Genomic DNA, 26,080 nt, shown 5'->3' with positions numbered 1-26,080 from the left:
TAAAACATGAAGTATTAAAGTACTTAATTCAATACTGCAATCATCAAATAAATGCTATGCATAAATAATTCCAAAATGAAATGCATGATGAATACTAAAGTAAATGTCAAACACATCTGCTAACTTTTTCATTAATTAGTAAACGAAGAGTATCAAAACAGACAATTGGTAAATTAAATGTAATTCTAAAACACTCTGATGATTTTAACCCTAGAGCTCACTAGAAATCTATTTTTCTATTTTCACTAATACATTTACTAACAAATCATAATTTTCTTATTTTAAAGAAAACATACTAGTTTTAAGTTACATAAAACACAGTATTTCACAAAATATCTTTATCTTGGTACACCATTATGCTGTAAAAGATCAAAATGACTTGGGACCAAAAAATACAGTAATTATGCAAGCAAGAACAATAAGCAAAGGAGACAGACAGCTGGACTCTACTACGATTAGCAACATGACCAGAGCCTAATGAACAATTTGAAAAATGTGTCTGTCTACACATTACTTACACCATTTCATAAATCTACTCTCCCACTGTAACCGCAGGGAGCTCCATTTAATGTCTTCCTCAATTATATATAAAGAAATATATTTAAATAAAAAATATAAACAAACTTTCTACAAAACAAAAAGCACAGAAAAATACTGACCATGATTATTATGTTTTTCTAAACTGATAATCTCTTAAAACTCAAATGCTTGAATAGATAAAATAATATTTTAATGATCAGGAATACAGTAGTAAGAGCATCACATTTTAAAATAAAGTATGCAGGGGCGCCTGGGTGGCTCAGTCGTTAAGCGTCTGCCTTCGGCTCAGGTCATGATCCCAGGGTCCTGGGATCGAGCCCCGCATCGGGCTCCCTGCTCGGCGGGAAGCCTGCTTCTCCCTCTCCCCACCCCCCCTGCTTGTGTCCCCTCTCTCGCTGTGTCTCTCTCTGTCAAATAAAATAAAATCTTTAAAAAATAAAAAAATAAAAAAATAAAGTACGCAGATCTGAGATCTGGCGTATTTCCCAAGAAAAAGCAATATGGTATGGTACCCACTCAAATTTTAGGTAAAATGTCCACTTTACAAAGGTAGGTAGAACTGCCTTCTATTTAATAGAAAAACATCTAGTAATATAAAGCCAAAAATGCATCTGTAAAATAATTTTAATAGTGAATTTACAATAAGCTGGTTATTTTTTTTGGAAAGATTTGTTAACAACTCAACCCAAATATACTGGTTATTCCTAATGAAAATAGCTAATTTACATGGTTTATATCAAAGTAAAATCAACTTACAAGTGAATCTGCATCAGGGCATTCCCTATTAAAATAAAAAAAATATTAGAAATAATCAACTAGATCTATAATTATAGTATACTGAAAGTGTTTATGTTGTTATTTAAAGATAACTTCTATTTAAACTTTAAAAAGATACTTAGAAAAATCAAATCATGAGGATTAAAATATACCAAATGATTTTAAAGTTCAAAAGAAGGCATTCCTATATCCACAATACATGGCAAAATAACTCACACAGCTTACAAGTATTTTAAAAATTTATACTTCAAAAGCACTTATTTTCCATGAGTATACACATGAATCATATAAAGGAAGCTGTCAGTCCTATAAGGATTGCTACTGGCTTTTAATTCTTCAGGTAGAGAAAGTTGTAAAAAAGAAATTCTAAGAAGAAAGCTTGGCTTTTTTAAAAAGTCTGTAATTTTATTAATTGATAAATATAATAATATTTTACAATATATTCTTGTTAAAACTTCAGTTTTATTTGAAGTAATATCCATAGCTAGCATATATAGAAGCCAAACCATTTTTCTCCAATTATGTTAAATGAGTAGTCAGAATTCTGTTTGAAAAAGCTTTCTGGTCTAATATAGTAAGTTGTTGAAAACTGGTATTTTATCACTTAACTGATAAATATTAATTTGGATATAAACTAGCAAAGAAGGGTTTTGAATGTAAAACTAAAACATAAAGTAGACCAACTTTCTCAACCAAATAAAGACCTAAATCCATAAAGACACTGAGGCCATGAGGAATAAGGTTAGAAAGATTTCTATATTCATATTCTAGAGCAAATTCACTAACAAAAATTAGAGTGAAAATTTAAAAGGCATTTGGATTAGTTACATATTCGGTGGCCTGAGACAGTTAATGCATATAATATCAGAATCTGCCACTTCAGTAAGAGACTGAAAACATACATTATTAGGTATACCTTGAGAGCCCAATGAACAGTAATAAAAAGTACTAAATCAATATATAGGATAAATAGGTCATCTCTATCTACCCAAAGACTAAGCACAAACCAGAAAAAATCTACAAATTGAAGAATTTTGTTAAAGGAAGACAGGATGGAATAGACTGAAATACTGAAAATAGAGGGAGATGACTGACTACACTGCTCTTAATCCAAATGGAAGCACCAAAGAGGGTAAACGCAAGCCTCTTGTGTCTTTACAGCCACTTAAACGTCACTTAAAATTGCAAGTTTTGAAAAAGAGCTTCCTTATTACTGGTATATTCCTATGCATACTCGGAGGAAATGTTCCAGAAAAGGCACCATAATAAATTCAATCCATCTACGGAATCTAATCATTTAAGATACTGGAGCACTTCTACTTCCTTCTTTTTTAAAAAGATATACTTTAAATATAAAAGTGTCAAAGTTCCAAACAGTTTATTCTCTGGCTTTCAGCCAGAGCTCTCCAGTCTTTGTGGCAAAGCACTCATCTGTTTGCTTTCACAGTGGGCTGTAATGAGACCTGCAGTTGAAGCCCCAGGAAGAGCAAGCTCTGAGCAAGCTCTGAGCAGGACCCCTCTTCCACAACTGCTGGCATTCCAAGCCTTCAGGCTATGCGAAGAAGCATGCCACGAGCCCCAGGCATTTCAAACAAAGCGATTTCTAACATTTTTCCTGCCTGCAGGTGTTGAAAGAACGCAGTCATGATGCAGTTGTTTAAGCACTGGTTTTTGGCTCTGGTCTTCTCAGTGTTTGTAAAAAAAAACATTCCAATATCCAAGTGGCCTAATGATAGTACTGGCAAATTACTGATCATGAAAAACTATTTTAAAAACACAGAATAAGCAAAAATATTGTACACTCCCTGAATGGACAGCTGTGAAAACCATATATTATAAAAATATTTGAATTTAAGGCCTTTATTTTTTACAATATACCCACAGATGAACTGGCTACATTTATAATTTCACTTACAGATCAACTGTTTAGATTTCCATAAGTATTTCCAATGTTATAAAAAATAGATTGGATTCCATCTCCTTAGCAAAATACCCCCTTCGTAAATGCTGAAAAGACATTTGCAGATGAGATGGTAACTACAGATATAAATTACTTTGCACTTCGTCTTAATTTGTTAACCAAGTAAATCTTGGGAGAGAGGAAGAAACAGAAAATTGGGAGCAGTAAGACACTCTGAGAAACTCAGATAAAAGAATCTAACTAGGTAGGAGATAAGAACACCCAAAGCACAAATTGTTCTCTTATACTGAAAATATAAGTGCCTATAACAGCTCTGCTAATTATGCTAGAGAAGTAGGGATTTTAAACAAATTTTCAGCCAGTGTTAGGCAGTTAACAAATCATTTAAGATTTGATTAGCATCTTGTCAATCTATATAAGGTCAAGAAATCAGAGAAAGAAAGATTCCAATTTGTCTCTTGTAAATCATAGCTCTTAGAGATTCTCAACCCCAGGTGTATGTTAGGAATCAGACAGGCTGCTTAAAACCAAACCAAACCAAAATTATGCTCGGCCTCACACCCTGAGAATCTGGTTTAATTGGTTTGAGGTGGGGCCTGACAAATATATCTATTTTAATTTTCCATGTAGTTCTAATGCGTAACCAAGGTAGAAAACTTCATTTACCCAATACTCGTTGAATTTATTATATGCAAATTATATATTCTTTGTATATTAACCTAATTTAAAAAATACGTAAATCATATTTATACTCCATCCCCCATCTAAAAATTGGTGACCTAGTATAAATGTTTAAGACATGTTAGCACCTTTGTTCTCCCCTATTTTCTATTTATGTGTACATATATCGCTGTGTGCCTCTATGTTTAGACTTATCTAGAAGGATTTTCATTAAATTGTTGACCATGGGTTTTTTCTTTGGCATTAAGACTTAGAAGAATTTTTCGTTTCTTCTGCACTTTGGTTTTTTTAAAATACGATGTATCATTTTATAAAAAGGGTACCTTTAAAGTTTCAATTTCAAGACACTAAAGCTCTCATCTTAAAATTTTAAAACAGTAAGTTAACACTTTTATCTAAAGCCAGAGGAGCTAGTAAATGTATTTAGAAAACTGTATTTTTCAAACCTTAGACATACATACTATGAGTTATTTCTGATGGAGTTTTTTTCTTCTCAAATTCAAAACAACAGTCTTATTCTTAATAACAGAGGATTTTGACAATATGTAATATACTTACACAGACTCTGCATCCTTTTCCTTTTTAATTATCCCTGGCAAACCAAAAGTCTTTCTTTTCCTTGGTTTTACACCTTAAAATAAATATATGTTGTTACAGAAAAAATAACCGTTGCGGATCAATATATTTATGAATACATTTTGTATCTTGACACATAATTTGCTTATGTCAATACTAAATTTGGATGCAAGAAATAGAAGTGTCAACTGCTAAACCCTAACATTTGAATCAGAGTCACAATCTGTTTAGACTTTTCTTAATTTAATATAGTCTGTTATGCACCAAAAGGTTATAGAACATTCACTTGATCAATAAAATTCTCTTTTCCTCTAAGTCTCCCCTAAATTACCTCAGACAAAATAAGTATTTGGAGATGTCTTAAAACGTCAAAGAAAGTACATTATTTACTAAATTAGATTCTGTTATAAATGCAAGTCAAGTCTTGTTTCCTGTCTGGAAGGTCACAAAATATAAACGTGTTGTTTTAAAAAAAAGATGACACAACAGTGTCATTAACAGTAAACACGGAAAACATATGGCATACTTTTGCCCATATATTATCTTTAATATAAACAATGTTGTAAGCTGATTCTACCATAAATGAGAAACAAAGATCATCTTTGTTTTGCCTAATATAGCAGTTCTTCCTCCCTCTTCTTGCATGACAAATTTATTTTTTAGAGATCAGTCATGCTATTGATTGTTGATGGAATTCAGCATTTAAAGCTTAGCTGCTTACTCTGACAGCCAGGCATACCTAAGATAACTCCGCACCATACAGATGAGGAAATTCAAGGGTAGTTTTTTGTTTTTTTAACTCAATGTTATACAGCTACTAAATACTATAGCCAGGATTATAATTCAGATGTTTTAGAACAGGGTACTTGCTTTCATACAAAACTAATTCCCTAAATCATACATTTGTATAAGCATGTTATAATATTTTAAAACTCAAATACATTTTTTCTTCTCACAGAGTATTATTTACTATCTAATTTTTTTTTTATTTCAGTTATTTATTTGAGAGAGAGAGTACAGTGGGGCGGGGGGGAGAAGGGAGGGAATTTCAAGCTGAGCACAGAGCCTGAAGTGGGGCTCCATCTCACAACCCTGAGATCAGGATCTGAGGTGCCACCCAGGTGCCCCTACTATCCACATTTTACAACAAAGAAAGCTGAAGTACAGAGAACTTAAATAATTATTGCTTACAGGAACTTAAGAAGTTAGGAACTATAAGAAGTCTAGACACCAGGGCACCTGGGTGGCTCAGATGGTTAAGCGTACAACTCTTGATTTCAGCTCAGGTCATGATCTCACTCCACTTTACAACTTGGGGTTGTAAACTCAGGTCATGATCTCAGCTCAGGTCATGAGATCTAGCCCAGCATTGGGTTCCACACTGGCTGTGGCACCTCCGTAAGATTTTCTCTCTCCCGGAACTAGAGTGTATTATGCTAAGCGAATTAGGTCAGTCAGAGAAAGACAAATACCATATGATTTCACTCATATGTGGAATTTAAGAAACAAAACAGGTGAACATAGGGGAAAGGAAGGAAAAATAAAATAAGATAAAGAGAGAGGGAGGCAAACCCTAAGAGGCTCCTTTTTTTTTAAGATTTTATTTATTTATTTGAGAGAGTGAGAGAGAGAGTGCACAAGTGGGAGGGGATGGGCAGAGGGAGAGGGAGAAGCAGACTCCCCGCTGAGCAGGGAGCCTGATGCAGGGCTCAATCCCAAACCCCGGGATCATGACTTGAGCCCAAGGCAGATGCTTAACTGACTGCGCCACCTAGGTGCCTCGTGACTCTTAGATACAGGGAACTGAGGGTTGCTGGAGGGGAAGTGAGTGGGGGGATGGGGTAACTAGGTGATGGGCATTAAGGAAGGTACTTGATGTAATGAGAATTGGGTATTACATGCAAGTGATGAATCACTAAATTCTACCCCTGAAACTAATATTACACTATATGAGATCTTGAATTTAAATGAAATCTTGAAAGAAAAAAAAAAATTCTCCCTCTCTTTCTCCCCCTCTAACCCTCCCTGCCCCACCCCCATTTTAAAGAAAAAAGTCTAGGCACCAGAGCCCCTGATTTCTCCAATGAGAACCTTATACACAACAGCAAACCTTTTCTCCAAATTCTTACATAAATGTTGGAAGAAAAAATAGAAGATTGTTTTCAAATTACTTCTAGTAGCTCACAAAGTGAGATACATAAAATATGACAAAAATAGGTATCTCTTAGGTTTCATACTATGAAAATCATCCATTTAAACAGGAAGAGGGGTAGCTGGCTGGCTCAGTCAGAGGAGCATGGGACTCTTGGTCTTGGGGTTGTAAACTCAAGCCCTACACTGGGTGCATAATATCTTTAAACAAACAGGAAGGGTTGTGAACCCTTTCTCCAAGTCACATCATCACTCATTTTGAATGACAGTAATAATAACATTAATATATAACCTCATTAATTACTGAAATGTTTCTCACTTTAGAATAAGTCTACTGGGGCCCCGGGTGGCTCAGGCGTTAAGTGTCTGCCTTTGGCTCAGGTCATGATCCCAGGGTCCTGGGATCGAGCCCCACACTGGACTCTCTGCTCAGCAGGAAGCCTGCTTTTCCCTCTCCCACTCCACCTGCTTATGTTCCCTCTCTCGCTGTGTCTCTGTCAAATAAATAAAATAAAAACTTAAAAAAAAAAAGAGTAAGTCTTATACATAAATGTGTAGTGATCATTTTCATATTTATGATGAGAATGTTTAAAATGGATGTAAATAAAGAAAACAATCTCAATGTATATTTGAAAATAAATACATGTTGGGGCGCCTGGGTGGCTCAGTTGGTTAAGCGACTGCCTTCGGCTCAGGTCATGATCCCAGGGTCCTGGGATCGAGTCCCACATCGGGTTCCCCGCTCGGCAGGAAGCCTGCTTCTCCCTCTCCCACTCCCCCTGCTTGTGTTCCCTCTCTCGCTGTGTCTCTGTCAATTAAATAAATAAAAATCTAAAAAAAAAAAGAAAGCTCAGCAGACAATTAAATTTCTTAAAAAAAAAAAGAAAATAAATACATGTTGTATTTAATCTTTTAAGATATATACTCTAACACACTCAATATTCCTTTGGGCAAACCTACTGTTTATTTATTAAGTAAAGAATATTATCTGGAGGTCTTGAAACCACATTCAGATGTTCTGTATCACTCCACAGACAGGCTGACACCAAGGGATAACAGCCACTCTTTACTTATTCAATAACAGAAGATATTAGCTAGTTAACACTATTACAAGTAGTCAACTTACCTTCAACTGCACTAGCAGGGTCACACTCTTCAAATTCAATGAGGCCTAAACAAACAAAAAAACAGATGAACAACTGCTAGTAAAAATTAAAAAGAAAAAAAGGCAAGTTGATGGAAAGCAATCAGATCAGATCCCATTACAGCTTTTTTAACTGACCTGACATGTGTTCTAGTGTTATCTGATAGCATTAATTAAAATATCAATAATTTTAAAATTCAAATAATCCTAACAGTGACAAAAACTGAGACGATCCTATTATTATGATCACAATTTACTGAAAACCTTTTATATATGATACTATAGAACCGGAGACACAAACCTAATCTGTAGTTTCTGCTTTCAAGGAGCTTGCAGGATACTTGAGAGAAAACAAGCATAATAAAAGGCAGTTGCTGAATCCCTGGTTTTGTTAATAGGGAGGGCAGGGGGACCAACATAGTAAATACTACTAGAATGTAAGCTTGCGAATTTGTCTGTCTAGTAGACGACTGTGAACTGGCAAATAATAGGTCTTTAACAAATATCTGCTGAATAAATAAATGCACTAATTGCATAGTAGCTAGGTGGTGATGCTCTAACTGTACGGTGGGTCAAGGAATGTGAACTTGTAGTTTGCAGGTAATGGGAAGAGTTTTCATGTGAGGTGATACACACATGCCCCTGCAAAGTGGCTTACAAGAAAATTAATTTAGCACTGGTATGAGGGATAGACTACAGAGAGGAAGAAGATGATAAAATAGAAATCAGGTGAAAAACAAAATAGCCCTAAAATAACAGATCTGCTAAGACTAGCCTTAAATCCCATATAATGGTATATTTCATTTACATGGAATACTAAATTATTTAGGTAGTAAGAAAGTTAGCAAAAGCATGAATCATTGTTCTACTGAAACATCCCCAAAGCTAAGTATCAGACTAAAAAATTATCTTCTGTTAAACTGTCATTTTAGCCCTGTTTTTTAATACTTAAATTTATGCAAGTCCAGTATTTTTCTATTAGCAATAATCGTGCCTCGGATAAACCTCATTGGCTATGATACTGCCACTGCACAAAGCTAAGTCCAGTATTTTTCTGAAATAACTTATGAATGGTAATAGGTTCAACATATTATTTCAAAAAATTTAAAAATAGAGCTTGAAGAGTAGAAAATGGAAGATTTTGTTATTGGTTCTTTTGAGACGTTAAGTTTAACTGTACCTATGATAGTTCATAATCAGAGTTCTCATTGATGATTCCATTACAAAAGAAAGGCACTGATTAACAAGAAAGATTTCTCTACAAGTAGGAACACCTAAAAATACTGGCTAAAATGTCCTTCTTCCTGATCCCAAATCTAAGGTCTACTTCTTCAGTTCCGGTTTCTATTCAAATACAGTACTTTAACATTTAGGGATAAGCAAAATACTTTTAAAAAAACTCAAAAGAAGTGAGTTGATAAAGTCCTAATCAATTAATTAGCAATACCTTTCTTACTACAGTATTCTTATGATATATATCATGTGACCAAAAAAAAGAAAAAAATACATTCACTACTTCCATCCAAAAAAGCCTTAGAATCAGAACATGGCCTAATTAAAAATTTAAAGACTTCAAGTCCACTCTGCAAATCTGGAAGCTAAGAATTCATTATATTGAGCTTGTTGTAAAAAAAAAAATCCATTAGAGGCTTAACAGTTTACAAAGAGATGAAACTGAAAGATCTATAAAGGTAAAGAACTGTAGTATGTCCATCTGATAATTAGCAACTAGCTGATGTAAAAATTATGAAGAATGAAATATCTCTACCTAAATTACCAACAGTTTATTATGTATTATTAGCTTTATCACTTACTAATAAACCTTAAGAGACTATGACAACTTATCAAATAAATCTGAGAGCTCCTACAGTTACGTATCACATAATCTGTGCCCAGTAACTATTTACAGAATATCAATTACTCAGGCTATGGGCTTATTCTAGAGAGGAAAAACAAAACAAAAAATCAATACCAAACAAATTGCATTATTTACAAATATTTTAAAATAGAGTATCTAGAAAGACTTTTATAACATTATCTTAGCAAATATGATATATATATTTTTAAGATCTTTGGATGCTTTCATATAAATGGAAATAGCAAAGGCACCCCTTAACTCTACCAAAGTTCCCTCCAACAGAATTGTACACTTTCTTCTCACAAAACCTTTTTCCTATACCAGATATATCTCAATTGCTTTTCCCTTTATCTTTTCTAAACACCCTCTTAAAATTCATTTGGAATAGGGAAATGTCCAATAAAAATAAACTGTTCAAAATCACAAACATTTCTGAAATATAAGATGCCAGATCCTTTCAAATTGTAAAATACATATAAAAGTTTTACACTGAGTACCTTCAGCACATAAGCTTTTCTATTAAAGACAGAAATGTGAAGTTTCTGGTATAGTAAAACTAAAAATACCTTTAAAAAATTAACTCATGCATGAAAAATATTTCTTTATTGAATGGCACATGTTCCACATGCCACTTCACACAGCAAAGCTGTGCATGCCTGGCTCTGTGCCAGCTGCCAGCTCAGCTGGATATCAATGCGCATTCTGACCCCCTTGCAGCATGTCACTTCTGAAATGTTTCACAAGTAGAAAGTTTATTCAGCATCTCCCTCAAATGAAGTCCACTGCCCATCATTCTGCTATTTAATCATAAGACAAGTTACTTTTTTTGACAGTCCCAAAGCCAGAGTGAGACTCAGAAAGAATAGTTTGCTACAACTGGAATCTCAACTGTTTTAGGCTCAATTAATTCTGTTGTCAAAATAAGTAACTGCTCTTAGCACTTAGATTTTAGGCTGGGCCACAAGGGCAATTTAATTTGTATAAAAGCAAATAAGACCATGTTGGCTCTGTCTCCGGATGCTCTTTTACACATTATATAAAAATGCCATCATGAGTTCAATTAAAGGCAGACCTCCACGAGGTCAACAATAAAGTAAAACAATTCTTACAGAGGATTTTTCTTTAATCATCAGGTAGGAATAAATTATTGCTACAAAAAAAAAAAGAGAAAGTCAACAACCTAAAGAATTCATCCAATTCTAATTTGGATCAAAACTTTTAAGAAATATTACAGGAGGAGAGACAATTTAACAGCAATCTTCAATCAACACATTTTATGGATGAGGTACAGTATTTTAAAAAGTAAAACACTTAATAGTTCCCACTGTTTTGAAACCAATTCTAAATCAGGGCAAATTTGCAACTCTATCTAGTTAATAACTGGCCTGAAAACTGAAATAGTAAGTCTGGGCTACACAAATCAAGCATTTTTCTGCATATGCCCAACTCAAAACATAGAACACTTGGTTCTATTAGAAGCCAAAATAAAATGTATGAACATGCCCAGATCCCAAAGTCTAATATTAAGAATGATGATAAGAGGGGGTAGGGAGGGAACTATGACAACAGGAGAGTGGGAGGGAAGGAGGAGATGGGGTGGGGAGGGGAGAGTTAGTCATAATAATGGAAGTCAATGACTAAATTTTCAAGTTTGCTCCTGGGCCTGTAGAATGCCACACAGCCACATTCCTAGATGCCTGGGACGGTGAACTCAGGCAAGCTAACATGAAAAACAACATCAAACTCCAGCTTATGGTGATGTACAAAGGGCATGGAGGCTCAAGTTCTGGTTTTGCCACCTGCTTGCTGGCTAATTACCTTAAACTAGTTACTCTACTTGAACTTAGGTCATGTCTTTTTTTTTTTTTTTTTAAAGAGAGAAAGAGATTGAGAGCATGAGCTAGGGCATGGCAGAGGGAGACTCCCTGCTGAGCACGGAGCCCAACACAGGGCTGGAACCCACAACCCCAAGACTCATGACCCCAGCCAAAATCAAGAGTCGGACGCTTAACCGACTGAGCGACCTGGATAGGTCCCCCTAGGTCATATCATTTTCATAAATGCTATGGTAGAAAATAACCTTTTGCCGTTATTTGCTTTTCCTTTCTCTACAAATACCCATACACACATACAGTTTTTTTTTCTTTTTTAGCTTGTTAAATCATTTGAAAGTTAAGTTGCAACATTAATTCCCCTTCACTTCAGGAGTATTTCTTTTAATAAAGAGCTTGTAGAAAGAATTCTCTCAATCCAGTGGTTCCAAATCCCAATACCTACTTGAATCTCCTAGTGCAATGCTCCCTGCTTACGAATCATCTAGAGAGCTCATTAAATCACAAATTGCTGCCCCCATCTCCCCAGTGTCCTATTCAGAAAGTCTAGGTTGATGCTCAGAATGTGCATTTTTAACAAACTCCCATGTGACTGTAGATGGTCCTGGGATCACACTTCGAGAACTACAGTCTGAGGGAACCCTTGGGTCCATTGCCAGATAATTCACTAATTCTAGACAGTGCTTCTCCAATTTTACTCTATATATAAGCTGCCCGGGGATCTTATTAAAATGCAGATTCTTTAAATAAATAAAATGCAGATCCTTTTTCAGTAGGCCTGGGTAGGGTTTGAGATTCTGAATTTATAACAAGCATCCAGTGATAAAATGCTATGGATTCTGAACAATGGCTGCACATTAGACTCCGATAAGTTTTAAAATATAGTGGTATCAAGGATCCACCACCTTAGACCACTGAAATCAGAATTTCTGGGGCAGTGAACTGTCTATACATTTTTTTTAAAAAGAGACTGGCGGGGGGTACCAAGAGGGAGACACAGAGACAGAAAAAGTAAGGAAGAAGGGAGAAATGAAAAGGAAAAGAAAAATTTCCACTACTGATTCTCGTATGTTCCCAAGGCTTAAGAATCAGTGATGAGGCAAACTTAGGAACCACGGTCTTAAATGAAAAATAGTCAATTTCAATACTGAAATTTCAGTCACTGTAAAACTTCATAAACTTTCAAAATTTCATCTAGTTCTCCAAACACAGAATCTTAACAGTGAAATATAATCTCCTACATATCCAAAATCTGACACTACCTCCATATCTGACATACCTCCTAGACTGAGTCATGTTTTTACCCTCTGTGATACTGATAAAACCTAGGGTGATTATACCCAGCTCACTCTATCTCTTTCCTGGGAACTTCCCCCTTCTCCACAAGTGGTACAGAAGCCATGTTTATACTATATGACCTAGTCAGAACTGACTAAATTAGAAAAATTACCTGATCCAAGATTACCTGGACCAGATTATTTCTCCCAGAAATCTGTAAAGGGACTAAAACCTGGGTTAATTCTGAGCTGTGGCTGCAATTAAAGAACAAATAGAAATACCTAGAAATTACAGAGAGGTCACCTTATGTCACATGCCTGGAAAAACAAAGAAAGCCATTGTGCAAAGAAAAAAATAAAGCAGTAGAAATAAACAGAATGAAGGAAAAATGATACTTAGGGTTCCTACAGGTTTAGGTTTCCTTCTGCAGCCTGGCTATATTCCTGATTTTGGAGATCTCAGTTTCTTTCCAATAAATTTCCTTTTAAGTTCAAAGTGGTTTAAGCTAGCTTTTTACATATTGCAAAAAGGACTAAAACTCTGCCCTTGTTATTATGCACATGTAAAAACTGTAATCAGCTTACCTTACTTTTTTACTTCTATTTTGCTGCCAGTGTTTATACATTTAACATTTTTAGTGGCTACTTCAAATTAATGAAATAAGCTTTTCTTAAACAAAGCCTGCTCACATTTTAATCTTTACTTCACAATTTAGGATTATTATTATAAGAATGAATTACTATGCTGTGATATGACTGCAGATGGAGTTAGTGCAAGGTATCAGAATAAATCATTTCTGAACCCAAAAAGAAGAGCAGAATCAGCTTTTGAAAAAAGATTATATACTATTATGAGGTACACAATTCCAATGCAGTATGACACACCTACTACTACATCCCATAGAAAGTATACTTTCTAACACAGGGGTAGGCAAATATTTTCTGCAAAGAGTGAAACAGTGAGTATTTTAGACTTTGTGGGCTATAACATCTGTCACAACTCCTGACCTCTGCTGTTATAGTACGAAAGGTGCCACAGACAATACACAAACAAGTAAGTGCGACTGTTCAAAACAACTTCTATGGACAATGATATCTGAATTTTCTACTTTTTGTGCATTACAAAATACTCTCTTGATTTTTTCTCCCAATCATTTAAAAACGTAAACCAAATTCTTTGCTTGTAAGTCTCTACAAGCTGCTATAACCCAACTCAAAAATAAGCAGCACCAAACTTAACTCAATGGCCACAGTTTGCTGATTCCTGCTCTAAAAGATATAGAAGAAAATCATTATCAGGTTCCATATACATCCCACGGGCAGAGTTCTATGCCTCTGCCCTGAGTGGCTAGATACAACAGGTAAACGTATACTTCTTCACAGAAGTTTTTTTCTATGTTACTTTTCTATGTTACTTTTTTTGTTTTTTTTAAGATTTTATTTATTTATTTGAGAGAGAGAATGAGATAGAGAGAGAGCATGAGAGGGGAGAAGGTCAGAGGGAGAAACAGACTCCCTGCTGAGCAGGGAGCCCGATGCGGGACTCGATCCCGGGACTCCGGGATCCTGACCTGAGCCGAAGGCAGTCGCTTAACCAACTGAGCCACCCAGGTGCCCTCTATGTTACTTTTTTAGAGAGCTCTTTTCTTTTACTCTCTATTTGTGCTAATCTACATTATCTTCTTTCCTAATCATCATCATGAAAGAGGAGGATTCCTCTAAGTCATTCCCCCAAGCTATGAAATAGGAAACGCAAGAAATCACAACCTAACTGGTGTGGTCTGTGGGTCTTTTGTCTCTTCTTAGCTATTTTTAATTTTGCTTTCTACACAAGCACTTTGCTTCTCTGATTTAAAAAAAAAAGAACACTTTGGTCGGGGGAGTGGTAGGAAGCTCTATTTGTACATTTGGCATTATTCCAAATCCTTGAGAGCTCTACAGAAAGATGACCTTAGATTTTTAAAAAATTATTTGCTTTACCCTATATTTTAAAATAAAAAACATAGGGATGCTGGGGTGGCTTAGTTAAGTGTCCAACTTGATTTCAGCTCAGGTCGTGATCTCAGGGTCCTGGGAGAGAGCCCCCCCACTTTGAGCTCCACCCTCAGCAAGGAGTCTGCATAACAGTCTCTCTCCCTCTCTCTCTGCCCCCCCCACTCACGCCCTCACACGCACGCGCTCTCTAAAATAAACAAATCTTTGGGGCGCCTGGGTGGCTCAGTCAGTTAAGCGTCTGCCTTCGGCTCAGGTCACGATCCCAGGGTCCTGGGTTGGAGCCCCGCATCAGGGTCCCTGCTCCTTGGGAAGCCTGCTTCTCCCTCTCTCACTCCCCCCTGCTTGTGTTCCCTCTCTTGCTGTCTCTCTCTGTCAAATAAATAAATAAATCTTTAAAAAATAATAAAATAAAATAAATCTGTAAAAAAAAATAAAATAATAAACATAATATAGAAGCTAAAATTCTCCAAGTATTTAAACTAATCAATCAATTTCATTTAGCCAGTATGACCACAGGAATCTTATTTTTCCTTTTTCATTTGTGGCTGTTTTTCATGTGTACCTTTCTCAGGATTTTCATATTTTTATCTTTACACAGCATAATCCCTGGAAGTCCTCAAATGAGAGCTATAAACCTATATTATCATATAATGAAAATACAGGTAAGTTTTTAAGCAAAATCTTTTATTTAAACATATTATATACTGGCCTACCAACTTTTTAGGTTATTTATCCTTTTGTTTCTTATAAATGGAAACTTGCTTAACTTTCATGAATTATAAAAAGCATACAGCAAAATTAGCAGAATGACTATAAAACAGGAAACTCCAAAAATATGGTTTTAATTTCCTTTGGCAATTAAACTACATGAGAATGGCCAGACATACTAGGATGTCATTAGAACACAGAAAGATATTCACAATTAAAAAACACCTGTTTATTCATAACTCTTCAGACCACAGGCACTTTGATATTCAAAGCATCTACTTACACTGACTCTAACTCCAGAAGAGCCAGTAGTACTTAAAAAGTAATGACAAAAACAGTGTGGAGGTTCCTCAAAAACTTAAAAATAGAACTACCATATGATCCAGCAATTCCACTTGTAGCTATTTATCTTAAGGATTCAAAATCACTATCTCAAAAAGATATATACACTCCCATGTTCACTGCAGCCTTATTTACAATAGCCAAGTTGGCGTAACAACCTAACTGTCCACTGACTGGGTAAAGGAAATGTGTTGTATATATACAATGGAAAATTACATAGCCATTAAAAAAAAAGAAAGAAATCCTGCCACATGCAACAATATGAACGGACCTTGAGGACATAATGCTAAGTGATTAAGTCAGAAAAAAACAAATACTGTATGATCTCACTTATATGTGGAATCTAAAGAAAACCAAACTCACTGATACAGTTAACAGATTGGTGGTTGCTAAAAGTGGGAGTTGGGGAGTGAAGAGTGGGTGAGATGATTAAAGATGGTCAAAAGGTACAAACTTCTATTATAAGTCCTGGAGATGTAATAATAATACAGCACGGTGACTACAGTTAACAACACTGTATTGTGTATTTGAAAGCTGCTGAGAAAGTAGTTCTTAAAAGTTCTCATGACCAGGAAAATAACTGTGTAGGGATGTATGTTAAAACTTATTTTGGTAATCATTTCTCATATACATACATCAAATCATTACATTGCACATCTAAAACTAATACAATACTATATGTCAATTATATCTTAATTTTTTATTTTTTTAAAGATTTTCTTTATTTGAGAGTGTGTGTGCGTGCATGCGTGCATGAGTGGGGAGATGGGGAGAGGGAGAGGGACAAGCAGACTCTGCATGGAGCCCCATGGGGGCTCAAATCTCACAACCCTGAGATCACAACCTGGGCTGAAACCAAGAGTCAGACGCTTAACTGACTGAGCCACCCAGGTGCCCCATCTTAATTTTTTAAAAAGTAATGACAAAAACAGCACTTCATATAATAAGTAGTATAAAAATAGTCTCAATGAATAGGAAAAAAAGTTTTAATGTTCTCAAAGTGTTTGATTTACATAGGAAAATTGGACATAAAGTTAAAGGTTGTATCTTTGAATAACTAAAGAAAAAATGGTCATTTTTCAGCACAAGAAAAATAGGTTAATTTTTAGATATATAAATTTTTTAACAACCTTGTTTTCTTTTTAAAATATAAATCCCACAGGATGAAAACTAGTTTAAGAAGGAATTCATCCACCAGAGAAGGCCCTTACAAAACAAGAGAAATAAAATATTAACAGCAATTAGCAGTTCACACAATTGAATGTTAGAATACATCTCACAAAACAAAATCCTTTAAGTCTATGAATTCCATACAATCAAATGCAAATTTTTAAGTATATTATTTTTCTGAGAAACACAAAATTTTCATCACTGAAACAGGCCCCCAGACTCAATTTGTTCAGGTGCCCATAAGCTGAACAAATACAAAGAAAGAGCTATTAACTAGTCACCCATAGCAAGCCAACTAGAGAAGTAATATTTATTCCACCCACTCCACTCCGACACCATTCTTTCTTTTTAAAGTTAGTTCTAGGATCACTTTTTTTGAAAATCAGTCATTTATAGTCACAGTGTCAACAGTCACCCTAAAACAGTCACCTAATTCTTGGCTTAGTGATTATTCCAAGAAAGTCCATGTCATCACCATTCCTGGCCTTACCATTTAGCTACAGGGATCTTCTACATGTCACAATATATCCGGAGGCCAGTAAATTTAAATTTATAAAAGAAACAGTATCTATTAGTAGCTACCTACTTATCAGAAATGTATTAGTTTTAACATAGCACTTAAGTATTCAATAAATGTTACATTATCTCATATAACCCTCAGAACCCCATGAAGAAATACTATTATTATCCCCACTTTACAGATGAGAGCAATGAGGCTTAAAAATTTCACTGCTAGTAAAGAACAGACCACAAACTACAGGGCTAAGTAATACTACAGATAAAAAAATAACTGAAATTTTTAAAAAGATTTTATTTATTTTAGAGAGAGAGAGAGCATGTTCAAGCACAGGCTGGGGGAGGGGCAGAAGAAGAGGCAGAGAATCCCAAGTGAACTCCACGCTGAGCACAGAGCTGGACTTGGGGCTCGATCCCATGACCCCTGAGATCATGACCCAAGGCAAAACCATGAGCCAGACACCCAACCGAGACCCCCAGGTGCCCCTAAAATAACTGTAATTTTTATTAGGATAATTAGATTCAGACAGTTGTAAAAAAAAAAAAAATACAGGGAGATTCCTTGTACACTTTGCCCAATTTCCTGCAATGATAACATTTTGCAAAACTACAACATAATGTCACAAACAGGATACCGATAATAATACAATTTACTGATCTTGTTTAGTGTTCTAAGGCACTTTTAGTCGGGCAATACAGCTTTGCTTTTATCTATCAGCACTTCTCAATGCTCTATATAAAAACTGTATTTGTTCTCCAACTGTTTTTACCTCTCTTAACTGGTCTTCACTTAAAATTTAATCTTTTTTTTTTTTTTTAGAGCGAGACAGGGGGTCGGGGCAGAGGGAGAGCGAGAATCCTAAGCAGGCTCCACACCCAGCACAAAGCCTGACACAGAGCTTGCTCTCACGATCCTGAGACCATGACCTGAGCCAAAGTGAAGAGTCAGACGCTTAACCAACTGCGCCACCCAGGCGCCCCATAATTTAATCTCTTTATAAGGAATTTTAGGGTTTAACACTTTTCTGTAGTTACATATCTCAACATCCTCATTCTCTTTATATATGTGAACTTACTCAGTTCTATTCTAATTTCTCCAAAGCACAGGCCCTGGTGTCAAGAATCCTGGCATTTTACCATCTGCTCTGCCATGTACTAACTTCGGCAAATCATTTAACCTTTCAACATTTCCCTCATCTTTAAAATGAGAATAATAGTACCTACTTCAAACAGCTGTTGAAGATCAAAATTTGCCTGCAAAGTGGTTGGCACATTACATGGCAGAGAGTAAGTCTCACTAAACTTTAACCATAATTATGTACTAGTCCTCACCAAGACTCTTCTAATAGCAATAGCAAATCTATCCACTGCAACCTTCCCAACATCCTACCTTTACTATGATATGTCCATTTGTTCACTCACTCAACCAAAATGTACTGTTCACCCATAAAGAAGATAAACAGATGAATCAAATACAGAACTTTTATTCACATCTGCACAATTATTAAAATTTAAGGTAGACAGCACCAATAACAAAGGAGGGGAAAAAAGTACAGTTCAAGTTCTCTGGCACTTTCGATGGAGGAAGTAGCAAATGACCTGGGTATTTAAGAGTTTATTTGCTTGACAAATAGGAAGATGTGGAGCAGGAAGGAAATGGGATATAGCATTTCCTAGAATAAGAATATAAGGGCAACTAAGGTACCAAGAAGGAAAAGGGGCATGTATAGGAAACAGCAAGCAGTTCCAGTTGGCTACAGTGAAGGCTAATAACAGAAAAACTAAAGACTAGTCAGAGCAGATCCTGAAAAGCTTTAAATCCAAATCCAGAGCCTAAATTTCATTCTGTCTATAATGAAAAGTCAAAGATTTAGGAGTAGTGCAATTATAAGTTCATAATTGTATAGTCAAAATATGAATGTGATGTATAACATGTAAAATGGATTAGAGAAGAAATCTCTACTGTCCCAGTATTCAGAAACAAAATGCTGCAATTGAACAGGTAGGTAGAGAAAGCATGAAAAGAAAATTTGAAGGGAAAAATATTAAGTGAACCAATGATATGAAAATTAATAAAATCTGAATAGAAAAAGTGAAGATTTAGGTTACAAGCCTTAGTTCTGGGAACTGCACTAAAGAAAAATGGCTCCCAGACTTCCTGACAAATCACTTAACCATTTTCCTGAATTCCAAACCGTATTTTCTTTACTAGGCTGAATTATTTTTACCTGTAGAGTGAAACAAATATCTTACAAGAACATGGTATCATAACCAATAAACAAAATCAAGAAATCTGGAAGACTATGCTGAGCAGAGCAAGACAATGGGCTTAGTACATTTGATAGATCATAACATGCTTATTAAAAGTTAAAGATTCAGGATACTGTCATTATTTGTTCATAAAACAGGAACCAGGATTCCTGTATTCATTTGTTCACTGGTTATCTCCAGTGTGTAAAACATTGAATGTTTTAGAGCATGCAACAAATATATAGGTAATATATTCAACATATATATATATGTATATCCAACATATATATATAGTCAACATATGTATGCAACAAATATATATATAAGAAAATTTTACAAGTTATTAAATTTTATGAAAAGTTCTCTGTTGACCTCAATGCTCTGAGGGCTCAATATTCTCTCCCACCTTCCTCTTACTAAAATGCCTCTGTTCATAGGGAATATTGACAATGATATTGCAATAGTGTTGTATGGTGATAGGTAGTAGCTACACTTTTGGTGAGCATAGCATAACCCACAGAGAAGGTGAATCACCATGTTGCACACATGAAACCAACATAACACTGTGTCAACGTCCATAAACTTAAAAAAATTTTTTTAATTAAAAATAAAAAAATAAAAATAATAAACTGGGCTTCTGTTGCTAAGCCTTTGAAAAATGTAAATAAATGACAACATATTAATTAAGGTTATAACAACCACTTTAATATTAAATTATTAACCACTAGAGGCCAGAATAAAAATATTAATTTAACATATCATCGGACACAAAGTAAATGATACTTGGTATTTTACAGATTTTTAGGTATCTCCTAAGCTCCACTTTGCAGTTTGGGAAATTAAAATATATTTGTTGCTAGATGCGAGATTTGTATACATTTACTTACAGAGTTTATCTTTTTTTTTTTAAGATGTTATTTTTATTTATTTGACAGAGAGAGAGAACACAAGCAGGCAGAGCTGCAGGCAGAGGGAGAAGCAGGCTCCTTGCCAAGCAGAGAACCTGACGTGGGATTCGATCCTAGGACCCCGGGATCACGACCCGAGCTGAGGGCAGATGCTCAACCAACTGAGCCACCCACGCGCCCCCAGAGTTTGTCATCTTACCAGGTCTTTCCTTCCCAGTGCCTTTTGACTCAGCAAATTTTTGAATCAAGCTTTCAACTGTAGTATTAGCCATGTTATTTATAAATTCTTCATGGACCTATTAAAATGAAATGAAGATATTTTTTCTTTTTCCATCAAAAATTCTTATTGTATTTCAGACAAAACTTGCACAAAGAAATTAAAATTCCTTGCACTAAAATATGTGGGTTTTTTTGACCCAAAGCCTTTGAGAGCTTTCATTTACCTAACATGCTCTGTTACCTTGTAGTGTTAGTAGACCTGTGGGTATCAACCAGTTTACATGAACCCCTGAAGATACAGCCCCACAGTCTTTAGAAGTCAAGGAAGTTTACTATCCTCATCTTTGAATGCTTTAGACACATAATTCTTATGATAAATTAAAACTTATATAGATCTCTAATAATTTTTAGATCCTTAATAATAAAAAATACCAGACCTCATCTTTACTCTATTTCATGCACTCCAAACTGTCATAATTAAATTGCTTTTATATTTGTGGGGAAAAAAATTTTTTTCTTAAAGATTTTTTTGTTTTTAAGTAATTCCTATACCCAACGTGGGGCTCGAACTCACAACCCCGAGATCAAGAATCACATGCTTCACCAACTGAGCCAGCCAGGAGCCCCTATTTTTGGAAAATTTCTAAGTACAAGTTCTTTTTTTTTTTTAAGACTTTATTTATTTGAGAGAAAGTGCAAGCGAGCACAAGAGGGAGGGAGAGGGAGAACCAGACTCCCTGCCGAGTGGGGAGCCCAACACGGGGCTCAATCCCAGGACTCTGAGATCATGACCTGAGCTGAAGGCAGACGCTTAACCAATTGAGCCACGCAGGAGTCCCAAAAAATCCAGTTTATTTTAAATTTAATACATGTAAATACACATTCTTACCTGAATGTATATTTATCTAAAAAAAAAATTGAGTTTTGGATTTTTAAAGAGTCATAAATGAACATAAAATTTTCATGAATCAGTTCTTCAACAAAAGGAAAAACTTACCTGGGCTATTTGCAAATGAATTTCCTTTACAGCATTTGACAAGGATTCTATAATTTCCTTTATGTGAATGAGATGAGCTTCTTCAATATCTTGAAACTTCTGGAAAACAAATATGAAAAGTTACATATATACATAAAAAATACACACACTCTGAAATCAAAACTTTTTAACATTATTATTTTTTTAGGTAATCTCTACACCCAACGTGGGGCTCAAATTTGACCCTGAGATGAAGAGTCACATGCTTTACCACTGAGCCAGACAGATGCCCCTGCAATCAAAAGACCTTTTAAATCATCTCAATACAGCTAACCAAATTTAGTGAATTAACATTATTATGTAATGTTTAACAATACTTCTAGACAAATGGATCCAATAAATATACGGAAATGTTTAACTTTTTAATATATTAACTTTTTGTTATGCCATTTCTCAGGCATGTATGAACTTGTTCAGAGTTTGAAGACACCACAATTAAAATCTATAATTACAGTCAGAAAATTGGAAGGAGATCCAAATGAGAAGTGTCACAAAAGCCAAGGCAGAAGTGTTTCCAACTGAAGAGCAGTTAGTTGGCAGAGCAAAAGCTACTGTTTACTTCTGAAGACTTTATAATCTAGCCCGAAGACTCTCAAAGTGTCTTTCTAATCCTTGAAATATTAATACATGGCCTTCAAAAGAGGTAATCTATGGTCAAAGAAATATAGAAAAGGCTGTATACTCCATCTCAGCAGTTCTCAACAGAAGGTGGGGATACATCCAGTCACCAGGAAAATGTTTTCAAACTATAGAATGCATAGATCCTCTACTATGCCCTGGGGAATGGGAGTGGAAAAAGATGAGAATGTTGTTTGGAAAAAATTCCCAGGTCATTCTGATATTTATTCCCCGGGAAGAAAACCACTGCTTGACTTGGTTTCCAATAAACAAATTAAGAAGCCTAAGAAATACTGAAATAAAACATGTTTCATTTTGCTTAACCCAGTGTTTTCCAAATTTCTTTGACCACACAGTCCTTTGTGTTTTTCTTCTTCTCTGAGTATCTATTGATATCTCACACAACAATACTATTCCTCAAAACAGGATTTGGGAAATGCTGAACTAGCTATTTTCAAACAAAATACATTTGTCATTTCGACTGCACAAACCTGATTACCCTTTTTTTTTTTCAAATTTAATCAGTTCTAAGGAATAGGCCTAAATGCCTTGTTATTTTTTCTGGTTAGATTAGATTATCAAATTAAGTTTCCTCACCCCATATTTAATACACAATTTTCTTTAGCACTGAGTTATGTGATCAGAAAATCACTAAGCTAAATGATCATATTCATTGATCACAAGGGTTTGAACTTTTTAAAAAAAATCAGTAATGGTGAAATTATAGTTTTGGCAATAATGTAACAATAGTTCAAAAACTTCAATCAATTTTATTCATGAGAAATGGTGGAGTTAAAATGTCTTGCTTTCACTAAATTTGACCAAATCAATGAGAATTTCAAGATTCTGAATTACTTTCTTAAGAAGTGAGGAATACCCACAGAAGCATGATTCTATTTTATGTTCCTATTATAAGAATTTGCCTTCAGCTTAAATTTCTGCAATTTAATGAATAAGATATTTTCTCACAGACTGGTTAAGACCCAAATCCAGAAAAGCTAGGTCAAACAGCCACAAATTTCATACGGATAAGCCCTAATTCCAAGAAAACTGTGCCACCTTCATTCTCTTTTGAAAGAGCTACACTGAATAAGACATATCCTTAATTATTTAAAAATATCTTGAAGCATGAAGCCACACAAAAACTCAAAGCGTGATTTAGATGCAATTTAGAAACTGTGCTGGGTTTTTTTTGGGGGGGTAGCGGATCTGCTAAATATCACAATTCCTCAGAATTAGTGATGACTAAACATAGAGTAATTCAACAATGGGACTATAGTCTCTAGTATTTGGATATAAATAAATGAACTTTCTTGAACAAATCAGACTTTTCCTCCTTGCAATTTCAAATTCACCACATTCATATGTATTCTTACATTAATTTTTTTAAAAAGTACAATTTTGGGGACGCCTGGGTGGCTCAGTCGGTTAAGCATCTGACTTTTGATTTCAGCTCAGGTCATGATCTCAGGGTTCTGAGATCGAGGCTCACAAAAGGCTCCACGCTCAATGGGAAGTTTGCTTGGGATTCTCTCTCCCCGTATGTCCCTCCCCCGGCTCCACTCACATATTCTCTCTCTTAAAAAAATAAATAAATAAAAATAAAAAATTAAAAGTACAATTCTGTCAGCCACTCTAATACATAAAAGCACCCTAATACTAAAAGTCCCTAATCTGAAGTTGTTGTTTAAGCAAATCTCAAAGCTTCCTTGAATGAGCCATCTGTTTAAACAAAATCTTCATATTCTTTCCAGTTCTTAAGTGTCATTAAATAATAGTAGAAAGCATAAACAAAGAAAATTCACAATTTTAATGTTTTTTCCTAACCCCAAATGAAAATAATTAAATCACAGTACTCCAAATAAATCCTAACCTCCTTCATCCCACAGACTCAACTTCTTTTCCCACTAGTAAATATAGGTCCTGTCACCCAAATCTGATTTTCACTAGACTGACAGTGAATCAGGTCAACATGCTTGGCCTGGAACAAAGAAAGATGGAAATGTAAAAGAATTCTTTTCACTTCTAAATAACTGAAATTAAAATTTAAAGTATACTATCCATTAAGAAATGATAGCCCATTTTGCCGTTGTACTAGTCTGACAGACAGACAGAGACGAAGAGGGAACATGAGAGAGAACAAACATACACACATTAGCACAGTAAACCATCACCTTTACTTAAAAGCAGCATGGTTATACATCTGCTCAAATATATTAATGTCCCCATCTTGGAAGTACCAGAATAAACAAAATGCCAATGTGGAAAAAAAAAAAGTAATGAAAAAATAGAAAGAAATGAGAGGGAAAGATGAGCGCTCAAAATTCTTTCAGAACACTTTTATAAAATAATAGGAACGAATAAAAAACTGACTCTAGCAAATTCTAATTTTTCCAAATTAAATAGCTGAAAGGTACACATTTTCTGACAGAAACTAATCACACTGATGCAAAATTAATGAACCAGTAATTGTCTTATAAACAAGTGTTCCTAAGGATTCAAAAGCCAAAAGAACGCTTGCTGAAGTCTACAATAATGCTGGTTGCTATAGAAATTGAAGTTTTTTCTCTCACTAGAGTTAGAGGCTCATTTATTACAATTAACTAAACCCTTCTTGAAATACTATCATTTCCCAGCTGCCATGACATTATACTTCCCAGTTTTCTTCCTTGTCTGGCCTCTCCTACTTGGGTCTCAGCATCCCTTCTTTTACCAAACTGTCAATGATGAGTCTCTCAGAGCTTGGCCCTTTCTTCCCTACACTCTACTGAAAGATGATGTCATTATGGCTTTGAGTACTGGCAAGCCCTTATTTTACACAAGCTCATAATCCTTCATTCAAAACTCTGGGACCAGATGTTTCAGAGTTCAAACATTTTGAATTTTTAAAATAAAGGTAATGTGGTGTTGTTACCGTATACTGCAAGCAGGATTTGCAGTGGCATCTCTGTATCAAACACGTTAATATTTCTAAAGGAAAACATGTATATTCGATGTTGGTAGGATAAAATTAATAGCCTTACATTAGTTGTGGTCAAGTTTTGCTGCCAAATGAATTACAGAAAAAAAACTTCCGGTTTTTAGAGCTTTTGGATTTCAGACCTGTAAACAAAGGACTGTGAACATTATCCCCAGCCCAGATTATCTGGATCTTCCACAACTGCCCACATGATGTCTCCATTTAGGTATAGGCAGCTCAAATATAACATGTTCAGAATGGAACATCTGATCCCCTTCCAACCCCTCAAACTAACATAACAGTTCTTCATCTAGTCTTTCCCATTCATCTCTAACCACACGACCTTACAAGCCAAAACCCAGAAGAGATCCTGATCTCCCCAATAATCCCCCCATCCTCCAACCCCTGCCATCTCCAAACACACTCAATTCTCTCTTTCAACTACCACACAGCCCCTCATCCTCACCTGACCACTATACTCTCCTTCCAAACTAGACTCTTGATTTTCGTTTGGCCCTACTATAATCCATGCTCCACAAAATTATCTTTTAAAATGCAGATCAGGGGGGCGCCTGGTGGATCAGTCGGTTAAGCGTCTGCCT

General features: G+C 35.3%; 1 protein-coding gene and 1 pseudogene across 2 annotated transcripts in view; both read right to left on the bottom strand.

Annotated features, from left to right (window-relative positions):
* FCHO2 (FCH and mu domain containing endocytic adaptor 2) overlaps positions 1-26,080 on the bottom strand; it is a 120,132-nt gene that overhangs the window by 41,774 nt on the left and 52,278 nt on the right. For both annotated transcript variants that reach the window (XM_088023345.1, XM_028089651.2), the window contains 5 exons: positions 21,863-21,961; positions 20,846-20,942; positions 7,773-7,817; positions 4,478-4,550; positions 1,297-1,321 (listed from right to left, as the gene is read on the bottom strand). In XM_088023345.1, the coding sequence (XP_087879471.1) occupies positions 1,297-1,321; positions 4,478-4,550; positions 7,773-7,817; positions 20,846-20,942; positions 21,863-21,961 (339 nt within the window). The remainder of the gene's footprint in view (positions 1-1,296; positions 1,322-4,477; positions 4,551-7,772; positions 7,818-20,845; positions 20,943-21,862; positions 21,962-26,080) is intronic.
* Positions 8,674-8,829, bottom strand: LOC114198286 (U4 spliceosomal RNA; annotated as a pseudogene).

The sequence above is a fragment of the Eumetopias jubatus genome, unplaced genomic scaffold, assembly GCF_037043125.1.
Source record: "Eumetopias jubatus isolate StellerSeaLion01/CBP00866 unplaced genomic scaffold, mEumJub1_p1.0 scaffold_5, whole genome shotgun sequence".
Classification (NCBI taxonomy): Eukaryota; Metazoa; Chordata; class Mammalia; order Carnivora; family Otariidae; genus Eumetopias; species Eumetopias jubatus.
This window is presented reverse-complemented; position numbering and strand designations above follow the sequence as displayed.